At 41.4% G+C, this 27,549-nt stretch overlaps 1 protein-coding gene across 1 annotated transcript in view; it reads right to left on the bottom strand.

Annotated features, from left to right (window-relative positions):
* Positions 1–27,549, bottom strand: part of Rnf150 (ring finger protein 150) — a gene marked incomplete at its 3' end in the record, with an annotated part of 192,183 nt that overhangs the window by 12,841 nt on the left and 151,793 nt on the right. Inside the window, exon 2 of the mRNA XM_004646211.2 lies at positions 6,363–6,613. Within this exon, the coding sequence (XP_004646268.1) occupies positions 6,363–6,613 (251 nt within the window). The remainder of the gene's footprint in view (positions 1–6,362; positions 6,614–27,549) is intronic.

The raw sequence follows: 27,549 nt of genomic DNA on the forward strand, positions 1-27,549 counted from the left end.
AAGTTCTGGACAGGGGTAGTAAGAAGGGGGAAAAGTCACGCAGATACATGAAATTACATGATCCAGCCAGAGACTGGGGAGGGGAGGAGGCCATATCTGAGGATCCCAGACTTCTCCCAGGATAACCCAGCCCCCCAGGTGAGCTCCCCCGTCCCAATGATCTGAATGGTATCCATTGGCCCCATCTCATCTAAACCCATCACCTGTCACGAAGGCTTCTGTCCCAACCGGGGTGCACTCGTGTCTCTTTTCATCTGTATTGCCTGACGCCCCGCAGTGCTAGCTTTGGGAGGGGACAGTCCTTGGCTACATAATGTACATGGAAAATAACTGTATTCACTCTTTTTCTCTCTCTTACTATCTCACTTTCTTTCTCATACTCTCACTTTCTCTAACTCTCTTATTCTCTTCCTCACTTTCTTGTTCTCTCTTACTGTCTGTCTGTCTGTCTGTCTGTCTCTCTCTCTCTCTTTCACACACACACACACACACACACACACACACACACAAATTCTGAAAGTACACAAGGGAAGAGTTAAGAATTGCTGCCTCTGGCGAATACTAAAGGAAAGGAAATTGCTAAAAGGAGCTTGGAATTAAAGAAAAGTGATTCACAAATGCATACCTTTATCTACCATTTTTGTTTATTATCAGGGATGGTGAACCTTTTAGAGATTTCAGTGACGCCAACCGCCTGCTGTGGCACGCGTGTCATAGGTTCGCCATGACTGCTCTACACATGTAATTATTACTAATTAAAACCAGTGCTACTCAGAAGATCATTCTCCAGGAAAGTAAGACTTGTTCTCATTTATATGCTTTCCTGTTTACATAACCCAAGAGAAAAGATGCTCAAAAGGCTCCATGTCATTCTAATCTGTGACATCAGAGCTAAAAAGCCTCTATGCTTTTGTGAGTTACGTGAGGAGGTAGAAAGTCTTACCTTTATGTAAACTACATAAGAATGGAGCCATTTACATTTGGGGGGCACCATTTTCTAATTCTTAGAAAAAAAATTCTGCCCCTACAGACGACTCTCTCCTAAGGTCACAGATCTGTTCCTGAGCCCCTCACCTCTACGCTGTGTCGCCATTCTCACTTCATACGTGGGGATACCTGGCACTGCAACCAGGGGCAGCACCCGCAGGTCCCACCTCTCGGAGTGGTCAGGGTGAAGGTTTGGGCATAGCCCCGCCCGCCTCCAAAGGTGCTGTTGGAGCGCTCCTGCAGCGGACTCTGACTGCGGCGGCCAGCCTCTGCGCTTTCCGCTGCAGCCCTTACTCCCCATGCTACCGCCCAGGAGACCTCGCTGTGAACATCCAGCGAACCTTACTCTATGGGACACTACCGTGGAGGCATGAAAAGGGTTAGAATCCTATGGGATGCTGAGGACAAATCTCCTACTTGTAACTGTACAAAGCTGAGTGACACAGGCGCTCATCTAGGTGATTTCAGTTCAGCCTCTTTCCACATACTTTACCAATGGAAAACGGATGCCTTTTATATTCTCTTTCAGGCTGTGCCCCTACAGAGAACCGGAGAGTCACTCTGAAGGTCAATAATGCTTTAATAAAACTAAATGATTTCAGTTAACCTGATACTTATTATGGCTACAGCCCGCATAGTTGTAACTTGCTTTCAAATAAAACAGAAAAGAACAGCACACTGCCCATCAAAAGAGGGATATTTTTTCTAAGGAAATTATATGTTCTAATCCCATCTACCAAAAGTATAGGGACCACTTTGATGAGGAAAGGGTCCTAGCTTTTACCATGATGCCAATTTGCTGAGTAACCCTGTAATTCGTGGAAAGCTAATAAAAAGCAGAGGAAAAACTCAAACTCAGTAAACAGAACCACATTAATTACATATCAGCACCTTCCAATTTGTGTTCGGTGCGCATCCCAGATTAGTCATGTGCCTAGACAGACCTGCAGGCTACATGTGCCTGCCCCCAGTGCAACGTCTGAAATAAGAATTAAACTTATGGATGCCCACTTGAGCTATCTTCAGGCTCAAACATAGAATGTCCTTTCTATTTAGTTTTTTGTGAGTAGGTGAGTAAAAAATATAAAAACTTTACGCATGTAATCCATGGAACCAAATCCATTACATACTTCTAAGGCCATTTTTACCACCTCATGTCTAGCCGGCACTGTGCTCATTTATATCCTAGAATATTTAAAGAAAGTGGCAAACTTGGGTTATAGGGCATATAGTCACTGAGGAATCGGCATGATAGTAATAATAATAAAGATACCCTCCACTGGGCAGGGTCAGCCAGATAGCTCAGCAGATTAAAGCACCTGCTTAGGCAGACGCAGGGGCTAGGGGTTCGATTCCAGGCCTGCTGTGCCAGCCCTGCCCCCAGGGCGCACTGAGACTGGGATTAAGACTGGGTGTGATGGTGCGTACCTGCAATGCCAGCCCTTTGGAAGCTGAAAAACAGGAAGGACCACTACGAGTCTGATCTGTGTAGTGAGACCCTGTACTAAATCCATTTTTAAAAAATTTAAAGAAGATACTATTCACTGGACATTGCTGTGATTAGTGTTGGGTTCAGAGGTTTTGACAATGGTGTACATCAACTCATTTAATCCACACTGAAATCCCACGAGAAAAAACTAACAACAAAAAGGATTCTCTTTTTGGAGCAGAGTGGAACCTGACATTCATGCAGCTTCACGTTTCAGAAGATTAATGATGGGAAATGCACAGTGTAATGTGCACTGCACACATGTGTGTGTGAGCATGCCTTGCACCCCTGTCCACATGCATGGAAGGAGAACTCACTGAACATGTGTGGACGCGTTGCGAGTGCCCGAAGAACACTATGCTCTACTGCCAACAATTCAGCGTGGTAGCGAGTGCTTGGATTTTCCTCTAAGTGATTTTTTGTGTGGTTGCCAAAGTTTAATAAAATGAATAGGCATCATTTCAAGAAACAGAAAAAAGCATTAATAATGTTTAAAAGATGGTTCTAGAAGTTACAGAAAATAGATCAATTGCCATAAAATAAACAAAAAAAGTAAAACAACTATCTTCCTAAACCAAACAATTCAGACCTATTAACTCACAGAAGCTTTCTACTCATACTTAAGAATCAGGCTGGGGAGATAGCTCAGTAGAATAAGCACCTGCTTGGCAAGCACAAGGTCCTGAGTTCGATCCCTGGCACTGCAAGAAGTCTCTTTGGGCTGGGGAGATAGCTCAGTAGAATAAGCTCTTGCCTGGCAAGCACAAGGTCCTGAGTTCAATCCTTGGTACAGCAAAAGAAAGAAAGAAAGAAAGAAAGAAAGAAAGAATGAATGAATCACTTAGGGCTGGGGAGATAGCTCAGTAGAATAAGCACCTGCCTGGCAAGCACAAGGTCCTGAGTTCAATCCCTGGTATAGAAAAACAAAACAAAACACACGGCTAGTGACTGCCATATTGGACATCACAGCTGTAGACTACAGAAAGTGAAGAAAAGTGTGACACTCCTTATAAAGCCAGAGTAATAACTGTTACTTAACATGACAAAAGTGTAAACTATGGGCATATTTAACATTCAAACGCTAAGGTAAAAAATGAGTAATATACCAAATAATAACTATGATCCAAGACAGATGAAAGGAATACACTACAAATTTAGGATGGTTAAATTGGAAAACCCATTAATATAGTCCATTCTTTTGAATAGTACAAAACAAAAAAAGGTCAAGCACAGTTATTCAGCAGGGATTTATTTGGAGTAAATATCTGTTTTTAATTAAACACCTACTAAAAAGCTGATCTTTCTGATACTTTGTATAACATGACAAATATGTATATTAACTTAGAAGACATGATGAAATAATAAAATGAAAAATGATTGAAAAATCTCACTAAACTGAGGATGTTCCCACAAGTACTACATGAAAAGAAATATTTTCAATATATTATTTTAGATTTTTCTGGTGGTTTCTCAGGAAAGCTAATACATTTTGAATAATACTATGCTTAACATTTGAAACGACAAAATTATTAATAACTATAGGTTTACTGATGCAGGTCTGATACTGTAATATATATAGTCACACCTGTGACTCAGTTCCTGGCTTTATTAGTGATGAGACAGGTGATCGTTCTATGCTCAGTTTCTTCATCTGTACAAGGATAATAAAAATTTTTATTATAGAATTATTATGAGGATTTTTTTGTATTTTAGGGAAGGGTCTACAGGATGTTCAGGGTCTCACTACTAGATTGGACTTTTAGTGATCCGCCTGTTTACAGCCTCCCAAAAGCTGGGATTACAGGCGTGCACCACCAGGCTCAATTGCTGTCTCAGCACACTCCGAGGGCGGGGTCAGCATGGCAGGCCTGGGGATTGAACCCCTGGCCCCAGGTGCTTTAATTCACTGAGCTATTTGGCCAGCCCTTATGAGGATTAGATATGTAAATTTATAGAGCTCTTCAGTAACCCTGTATATTATAAATACTATGCATAATTGTTAAGGCAATAATAATGAAGCAATTAATAATGCAAAAATACACAAAAATTTAAATTTTATATATTGCAAAAGAAAATTTGTAATAGCAATAGAATAAGTATCTACAAATAAAAAAATGAATGTGCACAACTAGCAAGAATATTATAAAATACTCCTGGATACTAGAAAAAGAGTTGAGGAAGTTATACTTGGTTAGGAAGACTTGACAAAGTAACACACTTCAATTGTCCTATACATTTGAAACTGATATAGTGATTTTTAAATTCATATGAAGATAAAATGTGAAAAATACAGATACAACAAAAAAGCAAGCATGAAAACTAAGAGACACATTATAATTCTACAGTCCTCAGAACTATGTGGAACTGGAGTCTGAATGGACAGATTAATGGTCCAGTTGAGAAAGCACAGGAACAGATTAGGTATTGAGTATATGCTAAATGAGGACACTGCATACGAGAGGCGAAAACATGAAATATTCAGTGAACTGCAGTTTCAAAAATGGTAGGCCATCTGAAAAAGGTTTGCTAGTTCTGTACTGTTCATACTAAAATAAGTGTTTTAAGAGTTAATCATAGGGCCAGGGAGATGGCTCAGTAGAATAAGCACTTGCGTGGCAAGCGCAGGGGCCTGAGTTCAATCCCCAGTTCCGCTAAATAAATAAATAAATAAATAAATAAATAAATGAGTTAATCATAAAAATGAAATAAAAACATGGTAAATGAAAATACTGCAAGAGTTTGTCGATATTCTGGGCCTGCAGATGATCTGATGTAATACCCGGGAGCTATATAAAAACACTCATAAACTTAGTTATGTAAAAACCAAAAATGGATGCATGTCAGAAAGAAACATAAATAAAATCAAAGACAGTGATAAGCTAGGACAGAAACCTGAATCGAGTGTCACAAGGAAAGATTAATTTCCTTGTTAGTAAAGACCTTCTGCACATTAAAAGAAAATGACCAATATTTCAGACGAAAACTGACCAAATAATATAAGCAGATATTATGCAAAAAAGTTCAATTTTTCTGTTATACTTGAAAATGTTTAATCTTACAATACAAAGCATGTGATATATATTTACTTTTTGCAGTGCTGAGGATTAAACTCAGAGTACAACAGGTCAGTGCTTTACTACTGAGCTATACACTGTAGCTCTACATACTTTAGCTCCAAAAAATTATAATTTTTAATTTATCAGATCACATCCCAAAAGCAGCTGTCACTATTTCTTATGTACTATTGGATAAAGTCGAAACTGGTCCAACAGTTTTGGGCAGATAAGTTGCCAAGCTGTTATAGCTTATAATATATATATCATTCTAGCAAGTTAAATTTGATAGGCTTTACTTTACATGCTCACAGATGTGCTAAGTGTCATGAGTACATGTTGTTTTATGAGGGAAAACACGGCCATAATAGGAGTTGAATACATGTGACAATGTGCACATCAGGAAATTGAGAAATGAGACTGATTTGTGCATTGATACAAATCAAACACCAAGATAATCTCCCAGATGAAGTGAGAAAGAGGGATACAGTTAAGTGTGCTATCATTTTATTTTAAAAATATCTATATTACATAAATATATGAGGAACCCTATGAGCATGATCTCTACTCACTTTCCCTGTCTCTCTTTATTTTTCTTGGTTAAATAATTGTCCACAAAAAGAAGAGGAATATAGTCAATCATGATCATGTTATACAACACTATTAAGCAGGATAATGTATGTATTTGGGAAATATGTTTCTGCCGAGTAGAGGGCCCATGGGTAATTCTATTCTTGTCTTCGTGTTCCTCGGTGGTTTTCAAAGATTATAATCATGTGTATTGCTTTTGTAAGAATTTTAAGAAGCTTTTCTTTGAACTCTTTGGTACTCACCTGGTTCCTGTCCCTGGCATTTGCGTATCGGAACCTCTGGATATAGTAAAAGACCAGCCAGGCCAGGGAAATGATCATCAGGACAATGAAGGAGATGGAGACAAACACAACCGAGGTGCGGCTCACGTATTTCTGCAAGTTCCGGGTCCCGATGGTGATGTACATCGTCACGGTGATGTTCCTCTCCAGCAGGCTCACTATCTCCTTCCCTTTGGGCTCAGGAATCATTATGGCCACAATGTCTTCCACACCTGTGGCGAGAGGGGCAGGGGAGGGGCAGTCGGGAAGCGGGTGGGGTGGAGGGAAATCACAGTGAAATGTCTAGATGACGTACCATGCAAACACATGATGCCACTGCTTTTGTGAATTTCATGCTGGGCTGAGAACCCCTAACAGGCCAGAAATGGAAACACATTCTTTCATCTGCTATCAGGGAGGCTATTGGAAGAGACCTCAGTTGAATTCATGACTTTTGGCACCAGTGAGGTCATAGGCTGCTCTTTTCAACTTCATGGCACTGACCCCGACCCCGGATCTGGTAGACAGGGGACCCTTCCAGGTCAGCCCAGTTTACAGTTGCACACTACATCTGCAGATCCCTGAGGGCCAAGAGCATTCGGCACTGGAGCAGAAGGTGAGATGCTGGGGCTGTGCTACCTGTCTGACTGTCCTTTCCCTTCCACAATACAGACGATGAATACTCAATTATAGATCTCTGCAAATGGTTTCCAAGGCAATTTTCTCCAACAGTTAGTACTCAAGCAACCAAAACCAGATACTTAAAGAGTTTTTATATGGTTTGCAGTGTAAAATAATGGTCCCATAGCTACTCTTTGCTTATTTTAGCTCATTCAGTGGAAACAGCTCTGCAACCCCATCCCAAACAAAGGGAAAGTGGAGGCAGATCATTTCAGGATTGTTTTCCTTCCCCTGCTCAAATATTCTTATCACCATGCTGCTTCTGTTATTAGATTGTTTGAAGCAAGCGGGCTGGAGCTATACAGCTCATAATCATGATGCTTCATGACAGTGTGTGGAGCTTGGTGGTGAGGAATTCTAGGGTCTCCATGAGGGGGCTTTTATAAGACTATGACACCAAGTTTCAAGGACCTAACCCAACCAGTTACTGGGTCAATACACAGAAAACAGTATCAACTACACTGGAGTTTCAGCAGTCAGCCTATTCAAATCCAAAGGGAAAGCTGCAGGCAGACTGGGGCACAAAAGCCCCCATCCACGTGGACATTTTCCTTTATTTCAGGTGACCTCACATTAAAGAGCCAACCTGCAATTAGGGTATAGATTCAGGACAACATGAAACCGCACAATGGCTGCTTAAAGTTGGCCACAGCCACATGCTGCAGGCACTCAGAGAGATGAAACCGGGTCACATTGGCTCAGGGTGTTGCAAGTACTTAGAAGCTACTTAGAATTTTCCTCTGACCTTCATCTCCATGCAGATTTTCAACCTACATTCTTTGATGGTGTTTCACTCAGGCTGAATGCTTTAAAAGCTAGCCATATTAGAACCGCATACAAGTATCTGTCACTATGAAATATTTTTATATCATTAAGAAGGCCAACATAATCTCTCCATGACACACGGATAATATAACTTAAAAATTCCTCCAACCCTTGCATTGGTCCGACTGTAGAACCATGAAGCACAGAGTGTTGGAGTTCAGCTATTGTTTCCAGCTTCGCAGAGTGCACGGACAGGTCTGCTGCTCGGGCCCCTTCTTTGGCTGTTTTCTTTGGCTAATGGCTGCATGTGGTCTGGGGCTTTTGTGAGGGATTAAGGCTGCTGGCAGCTTTTGCTTCTACAGATACACGATCTTTGTATACTGGACTCATCCAGCCTAGGGAGGATCACCCAGGCACTGCAGCTCTTTCAGAAATATTTAAGTCATGGTAGGATCATAAGTTTTCATTTAATTTATTTCCTTACATATATAAAAAGACATGTTTATTTAAGGCTTTAGAATTAAGAGTTCTTTTGAGAATGGGGTTCAGGGGTTAAGAATGAGACTGTCTATGCTGAGAATGCACAAGTTTTACAGTTTTTAGTCAAATTTCACTAATGTATATTATAATAGCTTCCAGGCATGATGCTCTGCTTAGAGTTTGTCATCACCCAAAATCATAGAAATATTCATTTTAATATCTTTTTTCATTTTAAGAGACAAGATCTCACTACACAATTCAGGCTGGCCTTGACCTCACTTTGGACCTCAGCTGGCCTCAAACTCATGGCCTCTCAAGAATCTGCCTGCTTTTCAGCCTCTTCAGAAAGTGCTAGGATTACAGGTGTGCACCACCGCTCCTCACTCAATATCTTTGCAGTAGTTCTATAGTTTTACTTTCTACATGTAAATCTTGAATAACCCAAACGTGTTTCAATAACACCACAATATTTATTAAGTTCTTAAAATGGAAAAATAGGTAGAAAGGAGGGAGGCTAGGGCTTCATTTCCTTTCTAAATTCTCAGGTATATTTAGGTCTACTTTGTACTGTGCTTTTTAATCCCCTTCTAAATTTACCTATTTTTTGCTCAACCTGCACCAAGCTTTTAGTTGTGTAGCTTTTATCCTATTTCTTATCTGGTAGCCTAAATGTTCTTTCCCCACTCCTTTCCCTCACCCTACAATTTGCCCCTTATGTCCTTACACATGAGAGACCACAGAGTCTGGCAGCTGTGACTTGGTTCTGGAAAGCTTGTTTTTAAACTCCATTTCAGCACTTTAAAAATAGGCTACCAAAGTTTGGATCTCCAAAAGCTTTATCCATGTTTAGGGGGCTGAGGAGACACTATCTCTTCTTTTGGGGGAAAAGGTATAATTAACTATTTTAAAGCATTTATTTTAAACCACAATGCTTAGTGACACCTCTTGGGTTGTTTACACCAATGTTGTGCCTTCAAGTCATGTAACATCCACAAGGAACGGCAGACAGAGACTGTGCAAATAGCAGAGTGCGTGGGGGGTGTCTATTCATCAGGACTTCAAGCTCATCCATGTTTAATATTCATAATTAATTCGAAGGGCTGATGATGTTAAAAATAGATGCAGTTCTGGGACATGTCTCTGTGCTTTAGTCTGTGTATTGTGCATAGTAAAAAGAAGTGATCCAGGGGATAGAAATTTATCTCAATAATCCTTAAGAATTTAGGTACCTAGGCCATGGAACAAGCAGTGCAAAATGAAATAGATTTGAATGAATTGTCACTGTGATCTGCTCCCTAAATTCAAGGCCAACAGCTACTTCAAAAGCTAACTTCTCAAATGTGATGTGCGTGTTGACCAAGAACGTAATCAGACTGCTTCCTGGCTGTGGCTTCATTTTGGAATGGGCGTCGACATGGTCAGCCTGGAGTGGTCCAGGTGTGCCTGCAGCACAGGCGTGCTTGTGCATGTGTGTGACACTGGGGGCAGGAGAGAAGCAGGCCAAAAGGGGTGTGGGTAGGGTGTTGAGAGCCCCCGGGAGCAATCTTGGGGTTACATGTTGCCCTAAGTAGCTAAGTTCTGTGAGTAGGACACAATGGGGGCGCCAAGCCTCAGAGATCACATACTTTGTATGGGTAAAAGCTAAGAGGCTGCGCTACCCAGGTAACTCTATGTGTACTGTGACACCTAGTTATTCTTAATATTGAGTGCCTCTCTTGGCAAAATTACATCAGCGTACCATCTATCTTCTCCCAGAGGCATTTCATACTTATAGTGGTGAGTGATTGCTGTTAGGTAATTACTGTGTGTTCTGGAAAATCTCTCCAGTCCCAGGGGAGGGTGTGAGCAGCACACGCATGCCCTGGCTGCCAGACTGACACAGGAGCATCTTGTGCTTTGAGTGCTCCTTTGTCTGTGAGAGCACTCAGCTGCCGTGACCTAAGTCAGTACATACAGGTAAGTAAGGAATCAAAAGTTCACAAAGCCAAAGATGCTTACTAGCCAAAAAACCCTTTACTTGCACACTCGAATGGGGTTGTTTAACATCTGCATTAGTATAATGTCTAGAACATCACAGATGCCAGACATTACAGAGAGCTCAGAGCCCCACTGTTCCCTGTGCCTTCCAGAGGGGGTGACCATCCTTCCCTGGGGTCTTCTAATCAGAACTCCCTTTTCAGGCCCCTGAACCTCTGTCTCTTCCCCAATCTATACTCTAGTCTTACTTTTGGCTCTCTAGGATTTAGGCAATTAAAAGAAGTTGCACTATTCAATCTGTAGATATTTTCTACTTACATACTTTTGTTGGCCTTTAACAACATGATGAGGGGCTGGTGAGAGAGTTCAGCAGTCTAAAGCACCTGCTTAGGCAAACTTACACAGGTGCAGGGGACCACAGTTCAGTCTCTGGCACCATATGCCATGCCAGCCCTGCCGTCATGGCAAGTTGAGCTGCTCCTCCCCCCAAAAATACGTTGAGCTTCTGATGTATCATCTATAACCACAAGAGATAATGTATGTGAAATGAATTTTTAAAAACTGCAAAGAATTGTTTAAATGTAAAAAGTGTTCTTACTACTTTCTGAAACAAATTTATTTTCAGGAGACACTGATGCAAAAATCCTAAATAAAGTACTCCCAAATAGAATCCGCGGGGACAATACACCAAAACAATGTTCACACTTGAGTGGGAATTATTCTGGGAATGCAAGGATGATTAATGTACAATTTCATTTTTTACTATGTGGACAAATTTAAGAAGCATACAGTCACTTGTGCAGTTCATGTCCTGTCCTATTTGGACAATCTTTACTGCAGTAGTGCTCAGGCTGTCCAGTGAAAAGGGTCATTGCCCAGCTTCCCTTGAACCTAGGTGTGGCTATGTGGAGCTAGGTGTGGCTATGTGGTTCATATGTGGCCGCTGAGATGTTGAATGGAAGTGACGTTTTTGGACTCCAGTGTTTTCTCCTTAAAAGAACTGGGAATGTGCTCAAAAGGATCCCAGCTGCTTTTCCTTTAGTAGACAGTCACTTAGACAAGGAAGCCACAGGTTGAGATGGCACCTAGTTTTCATTGTCATTAAGAGTGGTAGAAAGTTTCCTTCATGTGATAAAGAGTATCATGCAGGCATGCTACACTTAATGGGAGAAAAAAACACTGGAAGTTCCCCCACTGAAATCATGAATAAGGTGAGAATGAGCCAAGCCTGAAAGCAGAAGCTGCAGCTGGTGGCAAGTCTTGGAAAGGAAGAACACAAGCTGCCACTATTTGGGTATCACATGGCCATGTATGAAAGCTATTAAAAGTAGAAAATTGCTTAAAAGGCAAGAATCAAGATTAACATACAAAAAATAAATAATTTCATATCCATCAGTAGTACCTGAGCAGAAAATGTAATACAAAGTGACCAAGATGTAATAACACCAGGAGTCATAAAGTATCCAATAAAAAACTTGATAAACATTAGATCTATGTGAAGAAAACCCAATAATAAAGTTTGCATGCAAAAAAAAGATTTCTAAAAAAAAATAGGCTTTATCTTTAACCTAGTAATTGGTTATTTAGTATTATATATTCAGTTTCCATTGCATGTGATTTTTAAAATTCTCCACTTAAAATTATTATTTTTGGCTTTGCTGCAATACAGCCAAGTAACACACCTCTTGAAATTGGTTCTGAGTCACCACTTTTTGGGGGCTAAATGTTCCCTTTGTATCAAAGAACACTGCCGAGTCTATGTTGGGTATACATATCTCAATGTCTAAGCTTATTAATTATATTGAGATCTTCTCGCTCCTTAATTTTGTTTGATGTCTTGAAAGCATGTGTTGAAATGTCTACTAAGAATGTTAATGAGTTCCTCTCTGCTGCTTGATGTATTTTGAGCCTGTGCAGTTTACTGCATGTGCATTTTAGACAAGCCCTCTGTTCACAGCATTGTTGCTGTTCAGAGGTCTGTTGTCATCAGGATTCTTATTTTTCAGAAGTGATCTGTTCTTCCTCTGTAACCTTCTGGTTGGTGTTTTATTTTAGAATAAGGCTTTGATCTTCACAAATGTCACTGTCTTAGTCACTCTTCTCACTGCTGAGATAAAATACCTGAAACTCTAAGTTGAAAGAGGAAAGGTTTATTTAGCCGAAAGTTTGTAGTTTCTCTCCATAATTGGCTGGCTCTAAGGCAGGGTAGCACAGCAGACAGGCATCACAGTAGAGAAAGCTTATGGAGGGTAAGGTAGTGCAGGAACAAGGGATGACCACAGTGCTTTCTATTGTTTATACTTTATCCAGGCTACTTAGGGTGGATAACACTCAGCCTTAGTCCTAGCACTCTTTTCTTTCTTTTTCTTTGCCATACCAGGGATTGAACTCAGGGCCTTGATGCTTGCCAGGCAAGCGCTTATTCTACTGAGCTATCTCCCTGGCCCATTCCTAGCACTCTTGATCCTAGCATTCCAGCATTAATTCATCCCAGATTCACACATTATATAGATCCAGCCACCTCTTAAAAAGCCCCACTTATAACTGCATGAGGCTTTGGGGGACACCTAGACATAAGCAGTAACAGTCACTATGTCTACCTCTCAGTGCTTGTCATTTATTCTGGAACTCCGGGCACATTTTCAAACGGAGGTAATTCACTTTTCCTTCAGTCTTGAAACAAGTGACTTCACATTTTAATATTGTCTACTTTTTCTTAATTGAATTGTTTTGAAATATTTTAATATTTAATTAATTTTCTGAATGTTGTTTAACCTTAATTCTTGTTTAAGATTTATTCTATATTTTTGACTTACTATCTACTTATGAGACATGGTATGACATTTTCTTCTGATATTAGAAACTTTAAAGAGTGTATTTCCAAAATTTTCTCCTACATTTAGCTGCTCTTGGCAATTCTTATCCTATTGGTTATATTCATTCTTCTGTTTTACATATTTCTTTCATCCGCCCACTCCAACAAAGACAAAGAAAAAGGAAGAAAAGCCTTATTCTGACATAATTATAGACCCAGAGGAAATGGCGGAGAGAGCACATAGACAACTTGCATACTCCTCTCCCAGCTTTTTCAGCTGTGGAACCTTATATATTGTAGCATGTTATCAAAGCAAGCAATCAAGGGGCCGGGGAGATGGCTCAGTGGAATAAGCGCTTCCCTGGCAAGCATAAGGGCATGAGTTCAATCCCTGGTTCCAGAAAAAAAAAAAAAAAAAGCAAGCAATCGAATGGCACAGTTAACTCAATGACAGTACTCGCTTGGATTTAACCAAGATTATGCATGTGCAGGTTTTAAAAGGAATTGACTGTAACTTTATATTAAACCACTAAACACAACTAAAATACTACATTCCATAGCCACAGGGCAATTCTCTCCTCCCATTTCTCCTTCCTGATCCCTGATGACTGCCTGTATCTTCTCCATTTTTATACTGTTGTCATTTCTACAATGGTACATAAATGGAATCATATTGGATATATATGCCTCTCTGAGTTTGGCATTTTTCACTTGGAATAATTCCCCTACCATCCAACCAAGCAAGTATCGATAATTCATTTCTTTTTATTTCTGAGTACTATTTCATGGCACGGAACACGACACACTGCCACTTATTCACCAGATGACAGACACAGGCTTGCTGCTAGCTTTTTGCTCTTACAAAGAAAGCTGCTATAAACATTAGTGTACAAGTTCTGTGTGCACACAGGCCTTCATTCCTCTGGGATAAATGCCAAGAAGCACAATCGCTAGTGCAGTAGTTTTTATTATGAAACTGCCACACTGAGTTGTTTTGGTGTGAACATGACATTTTACACTGCTATTGGGCATGGTCAAATGATACATACAGCTTCTCATTCTTGCTGGCATTTGGTATTACCACTATTTTTTTTATCTTGCATATTCTCACAAGTATAAAACAACGCTTCCCTGGGTCTTTAATGATTTCTTCCAATCATCCTGGATAACTTGTGAAAGCGTTTCTGTGTCATTCCTAGTTCTATCTCTGGGACAAAATACCTAGGCTAAGTCAACTTGAGGAGGGAAGGATTATTTGGGTTCATAGTCTGTGGTCACTTGGCCCTGGTGCTTTTTAGTTGGAGGTAACTTAGGACATTATGGTGGCAGCATAAGGTAGAGGAGACTGCTTATCTCCTGGCAGCCAGGATGGCGGGGGAGGGGGAGGAGAAAGGGCAAGAGGGGGAAGGGGAGCAAGTAGGGGGAGGGGAAGGGAGAAGAAAGGAAGGCAGAGGCTGAGAGTTCAATATTCCCTTCAAGAACATGCCCCTAATGACCTGCCTTCCTCTCCTTGGGTCCCATTTCCTAATGGTTCCCCAGCTCCCAGTAGGGCTATAGACTGGGGAACAAGCTTTTAGTCTATGGGACTTTGGAGGGCACTGAAGATTTCCCAAGCTATAGCAGTTCCTCAAACTGATTTTGCAGCTCATCAATTCATATTGAGCTGTATTCTTTATACATTTTAATCCATATATTGTGTTCCTGATTTAAACTATTGTGTTTCTCATACTAAGTATTTTCTATTGGTTCCATTTAACATCTTCCAGCTCCTTCTGCCTTTTCCCCTCTTTCCATGCACTCAGGGACCATCCTTAAACTGCTCCCTCTCAGGTGTCACTGTCACTAGGTACTGCCACTTGTGATGGTGGCGCTCCTCAGCTGTCTCCTTAATTTGGCCTGGGAGCTCTACTTCTCTTGTGGAACTGACTACTCTGCAAGGGTCCCTTCACTGGGTAAAAATTAAGGCTTAGCTCCCAATTAAGGAGAGGAATAAATTTGAGTGGCCCTAAACACTAAAGGATACCCATTCTTCCCTTTCCTTAGGGTCTCTGCAAAGTTCTGGGCCTCCTAATCTTCTCTCAGATGGTCCCTCATTTTGGTACCTTTTTGCCTCAAGGGGCTGCTGAAGCTCAGCTCGCCTAGATCATGAATAGCACTCAAATCCTGGTGGCTCTAACTGCTCTATACATCATAGAATCCAGAAATTTCCCACTTGTGTCCTGCTCCTACATGATTCCTCTGTGATTCTTGAAAATTTAAGTACATTCCTTACAGCCTCCAACTCCTTATTGTGAATGATTTTTTTGGCAGAACCGGGGATTGAACTCAGGCCCTTGCGCTTGCCAGGGAAGTGCTTATTCCACTGAGCCATCACCCCAGCCCCTCCAACTCCTTATTAAGTGGTCCCTTCATTGTCTTGCTTTGATTGATACAGATGCTTCAGGAGAATACTACTTTCTCTGCATTATGGTTAAGGGGACACTCAACGCTCTCTTTTCAGGGTACTTCTATTAAACCATACTCCACATATCTCAGAGCCAGAAGATGGACTGGTGGACCTGCCCATCTTGCCACTTCCAGACCACTACACCAAGCACCAGCACAACCACCTTTAAATACCACCTGTCTTTGGAGAGCCTCTCCATCTGGATTTATAACCCTGTCCCTGCTGCCACTGGCCAGCCACCTCTTGTTAATCTCCTATATCACTCTCTTGAGGTGCTGGCTTAACAATCTCCACTTTCTGAAACTTCGGTGCTGAGGGGGCTAGCCAGCCAGGAGCCCTGGCCTGTCAGTAGCATTCCCTCCCTCTTCCTATGGATGGGCCTTTCCTTCTGCTTTCCCTTCAGCTGCACATGCCCAACTTTGGGCTGGACTTTGTCACCATTAGGCATAGCACTGCCCCTGAAGTCCTGAATTATAAGACATCACTTTCCAAATGCCACTTCTTTCCTTTCTAGTTCTTTGGCCATGAATTCCCCTCATCTGTCTGTCAGTCCTGTCCTGACATCCCTTCTCTCCTCACCCAGTTCATTTCACATGATTTGTGCTTATAAACTCTTTAAAAAATACCAACGGGTCCTTTGCTGCTTTCTCATATCCTCACAGAACCTATATCCTACGAAATTCACCTTTCCTATGTCTCCATGCCAACATGTGAACACTGCTAAGAGGAAAAATACCTCACAACTCATCTGTTTTCACTTGAAATTTATGATCCCTGTCTTCCAATGAGCACTCCATACTGCCCTACTCTATTCCACTCTGGACCCCTTCTCCCTTTGTCCAAAGGATGACCTCATAGCTTTACATCCTCCCGGGAAGCTCCCACGCCCACTCTCACCCACATTCTCAATTAGTGATCTTAACCACAGCAGCCACTGAGGAAAAACGCCCACCACTGGGAACTATCCTGACCCATTACGAAATGAGGTAATTCACAGTGAATCACTTGGCACAGAGCCTGCCACGTAAGAAACCACTAAATAGATGCTAACTTTTATTAGTACCTTTACTGCAGTCTCACCACTGCCAAACACACAAATCAGCCCGCATCTGGGCCACCCCCTCTTCTCACAATGCAGAACAAGGCCCCTGGGCTACGTGACTCATCCAGTCAGTGCAGTCAGCACCTCGCCTCGGTGACTGGCCCAGGTACAGCCACCGTGTGCACAAATTTTGAGTTATGATGAAAGCAAACTCCCTTTTCCCCCACTGGTCTTTAAGAGGAACAGCTGCAATGCTGAGCTCCGGGAATCACGTGAGCACCACAAGACAAATGACTAAGAACAGAGAAAGCTGTGCGAAAGGAGGAGAGCGGTGAGCCCGAGCAAGACCAACCTGCGGATGTGACCTGAGCCTCAGGCAAGCCATAGCTAAAATCCATCTGTGGGCTTTATTAGGGATTGAACTCAAGACCTTGTGCTTGCCAGGCAAGTGCTTATTCCACTGAGCTACCTCCCCAGCCCCCAGCTGTGCACTTTGCAGTCACTTTCTTTTTTTTTTTTCTTTCCCCATATTTTAATGAGAAACAAACAGCAATGAGACAGTCACTTTCTAAAGGACCTGTGAGTTGAGTTTCCTGCCTTCTGCTACCATATTAAAGTAACATAGCGCAACACAGAACAAAATCCTGGGAATCTAGGTATTTTGATTCCAAACTAATGTTACTGAACCTCATTGTATGTTGATGTAATTTTAGGTGGTCTCCAATGTACTTCAATCACTTTATTTGAATTCACAACAGAATTTACCCTTAGCGCTTTGATAAATTTCCAGAATGAATGTCACTAGGAAGCTATCTAGAAATTATCGCTGTTTCCCTGGCCTATGATTCCAGAGCCATCTCAGATGACGAGTACATTGTCATTCATGTGGCTCCAAAGTCTGCGCTACCGGTCATCCTAATCCACGGAGAAGATACTGCCATCCCAAACTATTTGCCTCTCCTGAAACCCAAGTGGTATCAAGTTTGGGGCTCAAAGAGTGTTGGCTGGAATAGTCTTTATTGGAACAGTGATTTTCTATTAGATAGAAGCTTAAATTCACAATAGAACTAATTTAAATCATTCAGGAATCCAAAGCTAACTTGTAGCACAATCCAGTTAATAGAACTTCTTCAGGAACATGCTAAGCTTACCACAGAGGTTCGTCCGAGCTGTGTGGAGAGTGGTTAGCTGCGCTTGTCAGCCTTCTGCTGCAAACCTGAAGTACATAAAAACTGCACGCACTGAGGCACATGCTAACTCCACACTGGACCCTTCTGGTGCAGATTTGTCATTGCGGTCCATAAAAATCTACCTTTATGAGCTCAAAGATCATTATTTATTTAGTTAGTTAGTGTTACTGGGGATTGAACTAAGGACTCTGAGCTTGTCAGGCAAGCGCTTACTCTACTGAGCTATCTCCCCAGCCCGAGCTCAAAGCTCTTTAAAGGAGATGCTAACAAGAGCCCATTTTATTTTCCTTGGAATGACTCCAGTAACTTAATTAATTCACTGATGTCAGATGCTTAGCTGACATGATCAATGACTCATATTTTTTCAAAAACTCATATATGTTCCTACTGTAGAACTCTGCAGAATGTTCTATGAATCTGCATGAACTCTAAGAGGAAGCAATAGATATAAAATGAACTCTTTATAGGCCCACTTGTACCATTTTCTTAGAATATATGTGGTAAATCAGACTAAAAATAATGTGTAGGCTCTGTGACTATTTCTAACAGTTAAAAATGATAGAATGCAAATAAAAATATCATACAGTATGGAACTGATTTATAATAACTCAGTTCCAATTAGATTCAATTTTTACTGGAGCAAATAATCATGCTTCAAGAACCTTCTGCTTATATATTAAATATTTTAAATTCTAATTTTGCTTGGACAAAAAACCCAGTAGGCATGTGAATTGCATTAAGCAGCAGATTAATGGAATCACAGGACAAAAGACTATGAGAGACTAAAATTCCCCACCAATTTTTCTCTTCCTGATAATCTCATTAATTAAATTAGGTAATATATCATGACTTCTGAGTGACCTTAGAAGATTCATTAAACAGTTAATAACCTTTAAGCTTCCAATTCATGATCTCTACAATTCAAATAGCAAATATTTCTTCTCTAGTTGGTTGAAAAAACACTGAATAGAAAAAGGCATATGAGGCCCGGGGATATAGCTCAGTAGCTTAAGTGCCTGCCTGGCAAGCACAAGGTTCTGAGTTTGATCGCCAGTACTATAAATAAAAGAACATATAAAGAACCTTCAACATTCATCATCTATGAAGTAAGTACTTGAAACATTCCAGATAGTATAAAACCTTATTTAGATGAAAAGAGGTCAGGAGCCAGGGAGATGGCTTAGTGGAATAAGCACTTCCCTGGCAGGCGCAAGGGCCTGAGTTCAATCCCCCGTAAAAAAAAAAAAAAAAAGAGAGAGAAGAGGTCAGGTAGGAATGAGCATTTAAATTTGGTCTACTCTGGTGACCAGAAACAAGACTGAGCTCTGGACAACTCAGAAGACCTGAATCCTGAATACTCAGGGACAATTCCAAATTATTTGGGCACAGGAAGTCCACGCTGGAGATGCTGCCATGACGCGGACTGTATGTGCAACACTGGAAGGTCCATATCTGAAAGGCTTGTTCTATAAGCTGGGGTATTCTTCGCAGGTGGGAGCCCTAGCTAGAAGGCTTGAGAGGTGTGTGTGTGTGTGTGTGTGTGCACGCACCCACACACGCCCTTGAAGGGGATTCTGGGACTCCGGTCTCTCCTCTTTCTTTCCTGCTCTACTGCTTACATCCTGCCATGACGATTGTCTCATCACAAGCCCAAGTCATGGATCCACTTGACCAGGAATTGAAACCTCTGACATTGTGAGCCAAAGTAAACTTCCCTTTAGAGGTTGATTGTGTCTGTCACAGAAATGGAAAGTTAGCACAAACCACTTTGAAACCTTAAAGGGTTGACATTCCACCCACACTGGTCAACAAAAGGGAATTCTAAGGCAGACGAATAGAAAACTAATCTTCAAGGTAAAAAAATGAACATAACTGGATTAGCAATTAATGGTCCAATCCAAATTACTCTTTGGGTGAAAAACAAAAAATTATATAATTCTTAGTCTGAAAGAATCACATAAAACCAATGGGTTTGTGTTTGGCTTTGCTTTGAATTACTGGAAAAATTCTGTCTATTCCACATTAGTTTTTTTTTTTTTTTTTTTTTTTTTAACAATACATGGTAAGAACCTAGAGTGTCAATTAAGAACCATCACAATATCTAGAATCTAATAAACTTTCAGATATTTATGCTGTATTGTACTACACCTTATATGGAATTGGAAAATGCATATCGAGTGCCTTTTCTCAAAATTTTGCTTGTTTGGCAGAAATGGTACAGAATTTTCAATTTACTGCATAATTATGAAATGTCTCATTTGTTTCACCTCTATTTTTCTGTTTAGTGTTCAACAGGTTGTCTTTGACAAATAAAAGTGTGAACTCTGTAAAAAGTTCACACTGGAAAATCCCATTTTAAAGGCCACTAAAGTTTAGTATTTTGGATTCTATAAGCTGGGAATCCCCACATAGTTTTCCTTATGGTAAGATTGCACAGCCGATGAAATCAACACACACTATTAGCAGAAGTGGGACAGAACTGGAAGACAATCTTGGTGGAGAACAGAATTCCTACAAGTCAGAGCTGAGGTTCCCAAGAAGTGGGGAATACTGTATGTTGTGGATCAACTACAGCCGTTGCAGATACTCAATGGGCTCCACATTGGCACAAAGCCTTTCTAGACTACAAGTAGTCTGCAGGTTTTCTTGGTCTCTACACTTTCCCTCCTCAGGTCTCAGGGCAGGGGAACTGGGAACATTGTCATCAGGATTTCAGATCTAGTGTAGAGAGGATCCAGGCCATTGAGTATATATTTTGAAACAACTCCAAAGATCTAAGTATCTTTTAGTTCTGTGCCCTTACATAGAAGAGCAAAAAGTCTAACAGAGTCAGTACATTAACATCCCAATATTCTGTACCCTGTACCTTCCAGTGCACTGTGCTAACTTTCAGTTGCCAACAGCTGGATTTCTTTGTCCAGAGGGCTTTCCCTGAGTGCTAGTGTCATTCTGTGGGTGGGACAGGGACAAGGAAGGCTTGTACCACCTGAGAACAGCTCTAAACTAATGGCTGAGGGAAGGGGCATCTAAGTGCTTCACTTTCCTTTCCCTGTGCTGATATAACTCTGGCACATGTCCCATACCATTTTTCAAAATCCACGCTTGGGATTAAGCTTCTGCACTCATTAGTGCTTAATAAAACAGGCTTTAGCAGTCCCTTTCCATTCCTGTTCCATTTCTCCGTACCCAAATACGGGGTTTTAGGAAGTACCTCTCAAATAGAGGGCTTAGCCCACACTGCTTTTCTTGGTCTTGCTTCTTGGGAGACCAAGATTGATTGTGTCAATAATCATTTCTCTTTTTTTGCTTTCTTCATGGTTTCCTGATGTCCTAAATACAAACCATAATGCCTCATGCTTCAACACATTACTTTGCTTCTAGATACATACCATTCTTTAATTGGTTTACCAGTAAGAGAAAATTAAATACAAACATACGAATTCTAGCTGGAAGTGATGGTGTACATCTGTAGTCCTAGCACTCGAGAACCTGAGATGGGAGGATTGTCATGAGTTCAAAGCCAGCCTGAAATATACAGTGAGACCTTAACTCCCCCATCAAGAATTATTCATCTCATTTTTAATTTAAAAAAACCATTCCGTTGAAGTCAATATGTATTCATAATTTCTATAACCACTTGCTTTGAAGATAGTAATGGTCATATAGTTTCTAAAATCTACCATACAGTCTATTTGATGTGGGAACTAGGCTTCTCTCCCACTTAAGCTCTTAGAAGAGAATATTTGGTGGGTACTGAGAAGACAGAATTCATAGGAAATACTGAACTAATGAGCTGTTTTCAGGGCTTGCTCTAATATAATAATCATCACTAGATATCTGCTGCTACTTAGTACCTAGAGTATACTTCGTAGCATGGAGGAGTTGAATATTTAATCATAGTTAATATCACCTGATTTAATTTTTTTATTTTTTTCTGTATTTTAGGGAAGGGTCCATAGGGTGTTTAGGGTCTTACTACTAGATCAGACTCGTGGTGATCCGCCTGTTTACAGCCTCCCAAGAGCTGGGATTACAGGAGTGTGCCACCATGCCCAGGCTCAATTGTAGTCTCAGCACACCCCGTGGGTGGGGCCAGCATTAATAGTAATTTAAAGCCACTACTAGGTTCAATCACTGGAAAACTTTTAAAGTACTCTTAAATCTACATGTGTATGAAAGATGATTTTTTTTTCAGCCATGAGTTTTATGAAACCTCAATACAAATCGAATATCGTAGTTTGGATGGAAAGTTAGCACCTAAATTGAAATGTGCTAAAGTATAAAATACACAATAAAATTAGAAGATGTAGTACAAAAAAACTCAATAAGACACTTGTGGTATTTTTATATTTAGTAGCTATTAAAATGAAATTTGGACACAGGTACTGGATTACATAAAATATATTAAATATAATTTTACTTGGTTCTCTTTCACTTTTCATAAAAATGTGGCTCTCAAATCTAAAATTAGAATTAATGAGGCTCACATTATCATTCCACAGAGCAGCACCGTTGAGTCACGCAATCAACATACTTTATTTGTTCTCCTAGTGGGTACAGGTGCGGCTGTCTAAAAAGATGGAGACAAGGAAATTCGACATTTTAAAGGGAACGTCACAGGTTGGGCAACGTCATTGAAGCTAAAATAAAAGGAAAAGTGTATCAAACTTTCTTAGAAAATGTAGCTATTTCTTTATAGAGATGAATTTGAGTAAATTACAGAAAGCGATTTGAGAAATAATGGTACCCTCTTCGCAATGTGCCAAGGCTTGCTTTGCCCAAGCAATGATGTAAGAGCTGTGACACCATCAGCTTTCTGGACCCTGATCACAGCAGCAGACCAGCAATCTGGCGCTGGAGTGACATCTCAGTGTTTCTGACCTCTATGAGCCCTTTGCCTGACACAGAAAGAAAACGAGTCAAGATCGGGGGCTTGTTTAAGGTTTGGATACACCTTTGTTCTTTTTGAAAGGAAAAAAAGAGCACCAATTCTCAAATATAATTTTTTTTCTGTATTTAGAACAGGGTGTACAGGATCTCACTATATAAATCAGACTCATAGTGATCTTCCTGTTTTCAGCCTCCCAAGCTCTGGGATTACAGGCACACACCACCAAGCCCAGTCTCAATCACCCTGGGGGTGGGGCTGGCACAACACACCATAGATCAAACTCAGCTGCTGCACTCTGCCTGAGCAGGGCTTTAGTCCGCTGAGCTATCAGGCTGGCCCTTCAAATATAATTTATGCTATAACGAAACTCCCAACCTTACACCACTGTAGCAGCAGATCTCACATGCACCCACCATCAACTTTTCTTGATAGCTTCCCACACATTTTATTCTCTATTTCTAAATAATGTGTTTAGAAGTTTTTGATTTACCCATTTTTGACATTATTTGTTGACATCTTGTCACAATTCTTGAGGACTTAACTCCCCCCTCCTTCTCCTCACCTCCTAATTAATACCTTACTGGATGGATCAGTAATTATTCAATGCAAATACTGCCTGCTGCAGAGCCAGATGGTATGCTACTATCATAACCTGCCTTTTGTTTTTTTCTGCTTGGATTTTAATGTTTCCATTGTTATTTCACCATGAAATAGTACTGTATCTATCTATGCCACATGTTTATCCAACACCTTAGCTATATGCCTCAAATGTATTCATTTCATTAATCTGGATTTATTTTTTTGGCGGGGGGTACTGGAGAGTGAACTCAGGACTTTGCACTTACTTGCCAGGCGGGCGCTTATGCCGCTGAGCTACCTCCCTGGTCCTGTTTTGGTTTTTGAGGTTGTGTCTTGCTATGCAGTCCAGGCTGGAGTTGGACTAAACTTTAGGATCTTCCTGTTTCCGCCTAATGAGTACTGGTATTACATCTGTGCCCCACCAGGCCTGGCTTTTTTGTTTTTGCCTGGGACACTTCGTGAAACCCACTGCATTTCAGCTCTTATGACTGCCCTGAAGCCTAAAACGCAGCTATTATCAGGGGGCTTCTTTTAAACTCTAATCTAGTGATGAAAAATTTTACTCCCCACGTGAGCTCTAAAATATCTTTTACTATGCTTATTCAGACACATATTAAAGAACAGTGAAGCATAACACACGGACTCAGTTAACTCCACATGCTCAAAATACTGATTGGTAGTTCAGGGGTAGAGTCGAATCTAGCACTGAAAAATACATTGAAAGATTTTCTAAATACTGGCAACAGTAAGTAGTAAAAGTGTTGTTATTTCAAGTATTTGGTTGCCCCTCCGAGCAAATTCTCCAAACAGCTGCGGCGGTTTGGCCCCATCTCTGCTTAGAAAGCAAGCTGCTTCCCAGGCGCCCACAGGGTCTGCGGAGCGCATGTGCTGCCCTCCGCGCTGTTTCTAGGATTGTGCCGAGTTTCACCCCTAATGGCCTGGCTCCTCTTTGTGGGAAGACAGGGCTGAGAAGCCTCTACAACAAGGTAATGGGATCTAGCAGGAATGTAAAAGCAGGGCTTTATTATTGTGGTTGCCATGGCGCTGGCTTCTGGCTCCTACTCATCCGAAGAAAGCGCCGATGCGGAGCAGACCGCAGAAGTGCTTTCAGATGCGGACGGAGCTTCGCGGAGGCTGCTGTACACTGCACAGAGCCTCTTCCAGGAGCTAAGCCGGGCACCTGCCAAGGCAGCCTCCACGGTTTGCAAAAGGAGAAACCCGAGGCCTAGAAAATTATCTCTGGCAAAAGGAGGGTGGGTGGCAGACTAGGAGGAAGCTTTAGAAACATTTAGGATGATGGAAAAAAACCCTGACTGCTATCAGATTAAATGATGATCTTATGGATGGACGTTGTCATTCGCTATACTGAGCTTCCTGGAGGAGAGAACGTTATTTAAATATTCACATCAATAATTCCAAGCCTTGGGTGTTTACTCTAACAGTGTCACAAGGTCTATGCAGAGGGAAGCAACCAAATCACCATCTTCTTACCTTTCTCTTTTTTTTTTTTTTTTCACCACTTGAAACACAATCCTACAGATTTATTAATTATTTACAGTCTGGCTTGGAAGATGATAGCATGGAAAGCAAATTATAGGTACGTGCTCACAGCCTGTTTCTAGAAAGATCCACAGGTTAGAGAACACAGAAACGAAGAGCAAGTTCAACCCTTGTTCTGAGGACGCTTCCCCTAGACATGTTGCTGAAATCACAGACTTATTTGTGAATCTGTGGTGAGTAACCAATGAGAAGAAAATTGTCCTTTTTTTTTTTTTTTTCTTCAAAATTTCTTTCTTTCTTTATTTGGTGCAGCTCAGCCTCGTAGTGTTCCTCCTATCTCGCTTGGCCTCCCCAGCACTGGGATTACAGCCGTGTGCTCCCATAGCCCGCAGGATAGCGATGATTGAGCCTGGGTCCTTGCATTTCCAGGCAGGCACTTAGACCGCTGAGCTATCTCCCCAGGTCGGCCGGCTCACTCTCTCTCACTTGCTCGTATTTTAGGGGAGTCTACAGGGTGTTCAGGGTCTCACTACTAGACCAGACTTGTAGTGATCCGCCTGTTTACAGCCTCCCAGGAGCTGGGATTACCAGTGTGCGCCACCACACCCAGTCTCAATTGCTATCTCAGTGTACCCCCAGGGTGGGGCAGGCACGGCAATTCTGGGGATTGAACCCCTGGTCCCTGTGCCTGCTTGCAGACACTTAAATCCATTGAGTTACTTGGCCGGCCCTTCAACCTGGTTTAAACATCTATTTGAATGTCCAAATTGTACATATTAGTTATAGGTAGATTATTCTGCACAACCCTGGCTTTCCATGTTGTTAATGCTATACTAGGGATTAAACTAAGGGCCTTTTTTCTGAGCTATTATCACCAGCCCTTTACTTGATCTTAGTGTTTTGTTTTGGATTTTTTTGGTACTGGGATTTAAGCCCAGGGCCTTGCACTTGGCAGCCAGGCGCTACGCCGCTAAGCTACATTCTCTGCCTTGACTGTTTTTATTTTTTAAGTAACAGAAATTCATGAAACCAAACACCTGCATACCACACCATTACAAACTTAACATGTAAGATTCAGCAGATCCCAGCATGCCAAGAGTGATACAACCACAGCCACAATCAAACTTAGGTCAGTTTTGTCATCCTAGATGGAAACACTCCACGTCTAGCTGTCTTCTCCCATTCCCTCCCAGCTAAGTCGAGGTAGCCACTGAGCTACTCTCTACTGCTTTTAATTTTGAGACAGTATCTTACTAATGTGCTGATCTGTAATCCTCCTAACTCAGCATCCCGGAGCACTGGGGTCATAGGCATGTGCCACCAGGCTGAGCTCAAAGCTCTTTTAAAAATTTTATTCTCCTGAGTTAGTAGAGCGTGAATCCCTTCTACCACTGAACTACACTTCCGGCCTGAGACAACCCTGACAATGTATTTAATGTCATAATCCATGTTCATCCGCTTACACACAGCCAGACTGCCTTCTGTGTGCCAGGAGCGTGGCCCCTTCCGACAGCAACACAGCACTGCCACATTACCTTGATAGCAACGCGGTACTTACTACCTGGCGCTGATTGCATCCCTTGCTCATTCTAGAAATTACCTTTTGTTTTCTTTTTTGTTAAGTACTGCTGAAATAAGCTGATAACTTTCTTTACTACATTTTAACAACTCTTATTGGAAAAATCATTGGCAGCTAATTAATTTCTGGAGGCTCAGAACCATGCCAATAAATTCTAACCACAAAAAACTTCACTTCCTCCCTGGAAATATACAACTCTGAATGTCAAGACTTCCACCTCAAGTAAGATTCTAATTAAAGCAAAAGACAGTTACATATTTGGGTTGCTGAGCAACTCAGGAGGCTTCTTTCCAAGTCAGAACCAAATAAGTATATTTGAACTGAAATTTTAGAACAATCATTTAGATGGAAATAATATTAACTAAAGAATAAATTTAGAGTGCAGAGAAAAAAGCATGGCTGAGTTTTCCCAGCATAATGATAGGATAATTATATAGTTTTATCTTCTGATCATCTAGATCTCAATGGGATCATTCCATAACTGAAATTCTTAATCTTCTGAAAATATATGTAGTACAGTAAGGTTGACTTCTTAGGAGGAATGGACTTTATCGATGATACCTGAGTCAGTCTTCAAGATCTCTGGCTCCTGGTCACTTATCAGTACTGCCCCAAAATGAATCCTCTTTACTTAGAACCTGAGCATGTTTGGTATGACTTTCTATACTTTGTCCTCAGCCTGTAACATTCCCATGGGAGTGTGCAGCCACTTTGAGACACACTAGGTAGGGATAATGAGGTGAAGCATTAGCCCGTGACAGGGAAGATAAAAGGCAGGTCAACGGGAATGCTGGGGAGGAGTACTTTTTTCCTGGGGCCAGCTTATGAGACATGAAGCCAGGGAGGCTGCCGCATAGTCAGCAGGCCTCTGTCACACCTGCTGCTGCTGCGGGGAGGGCCTCACAGGCTGGACAAAAGCAGCTGAGGAATGAGGCCTAGTTTAACACTTGGTTAACTCTCCTTCTAATCTGCCAGGGCAGCTTTCCTGGGCTTTCACTTTAAAGCAGCAGCCACTCTCAGCACTACCTATTTCAAAGCTGGCCTGCATATGTTAATGAGAAATTCTCCTCCCCAGCAACCTTGGGATGCACATAATCCACAGACCACTAAGGTGGTGTCTGTCCTACTAGGAGGGGATCTGCTTCTCACGGGGAAAGAGAGCTGGGGCCAGGTGCTACATCGAGGGCTCCAAGGTTCATTGAGGAGGTGCAGAAGAGGCTCCAG

This window comes from Octodon degus, unplaced genomic scaffold (assembly GCF_000260255.1).
Source record: "Octodon degus isolate 3935 unplaced genomic scaffold, OctDeg1.0 scaffold00260, whole genome shotgun sequence".
Lineage (NCBI taxonomy): Eukaryota > Metazoa > Chordata > Mammalia > Rodentia > Octodontidae > Octodon > Octodon degus.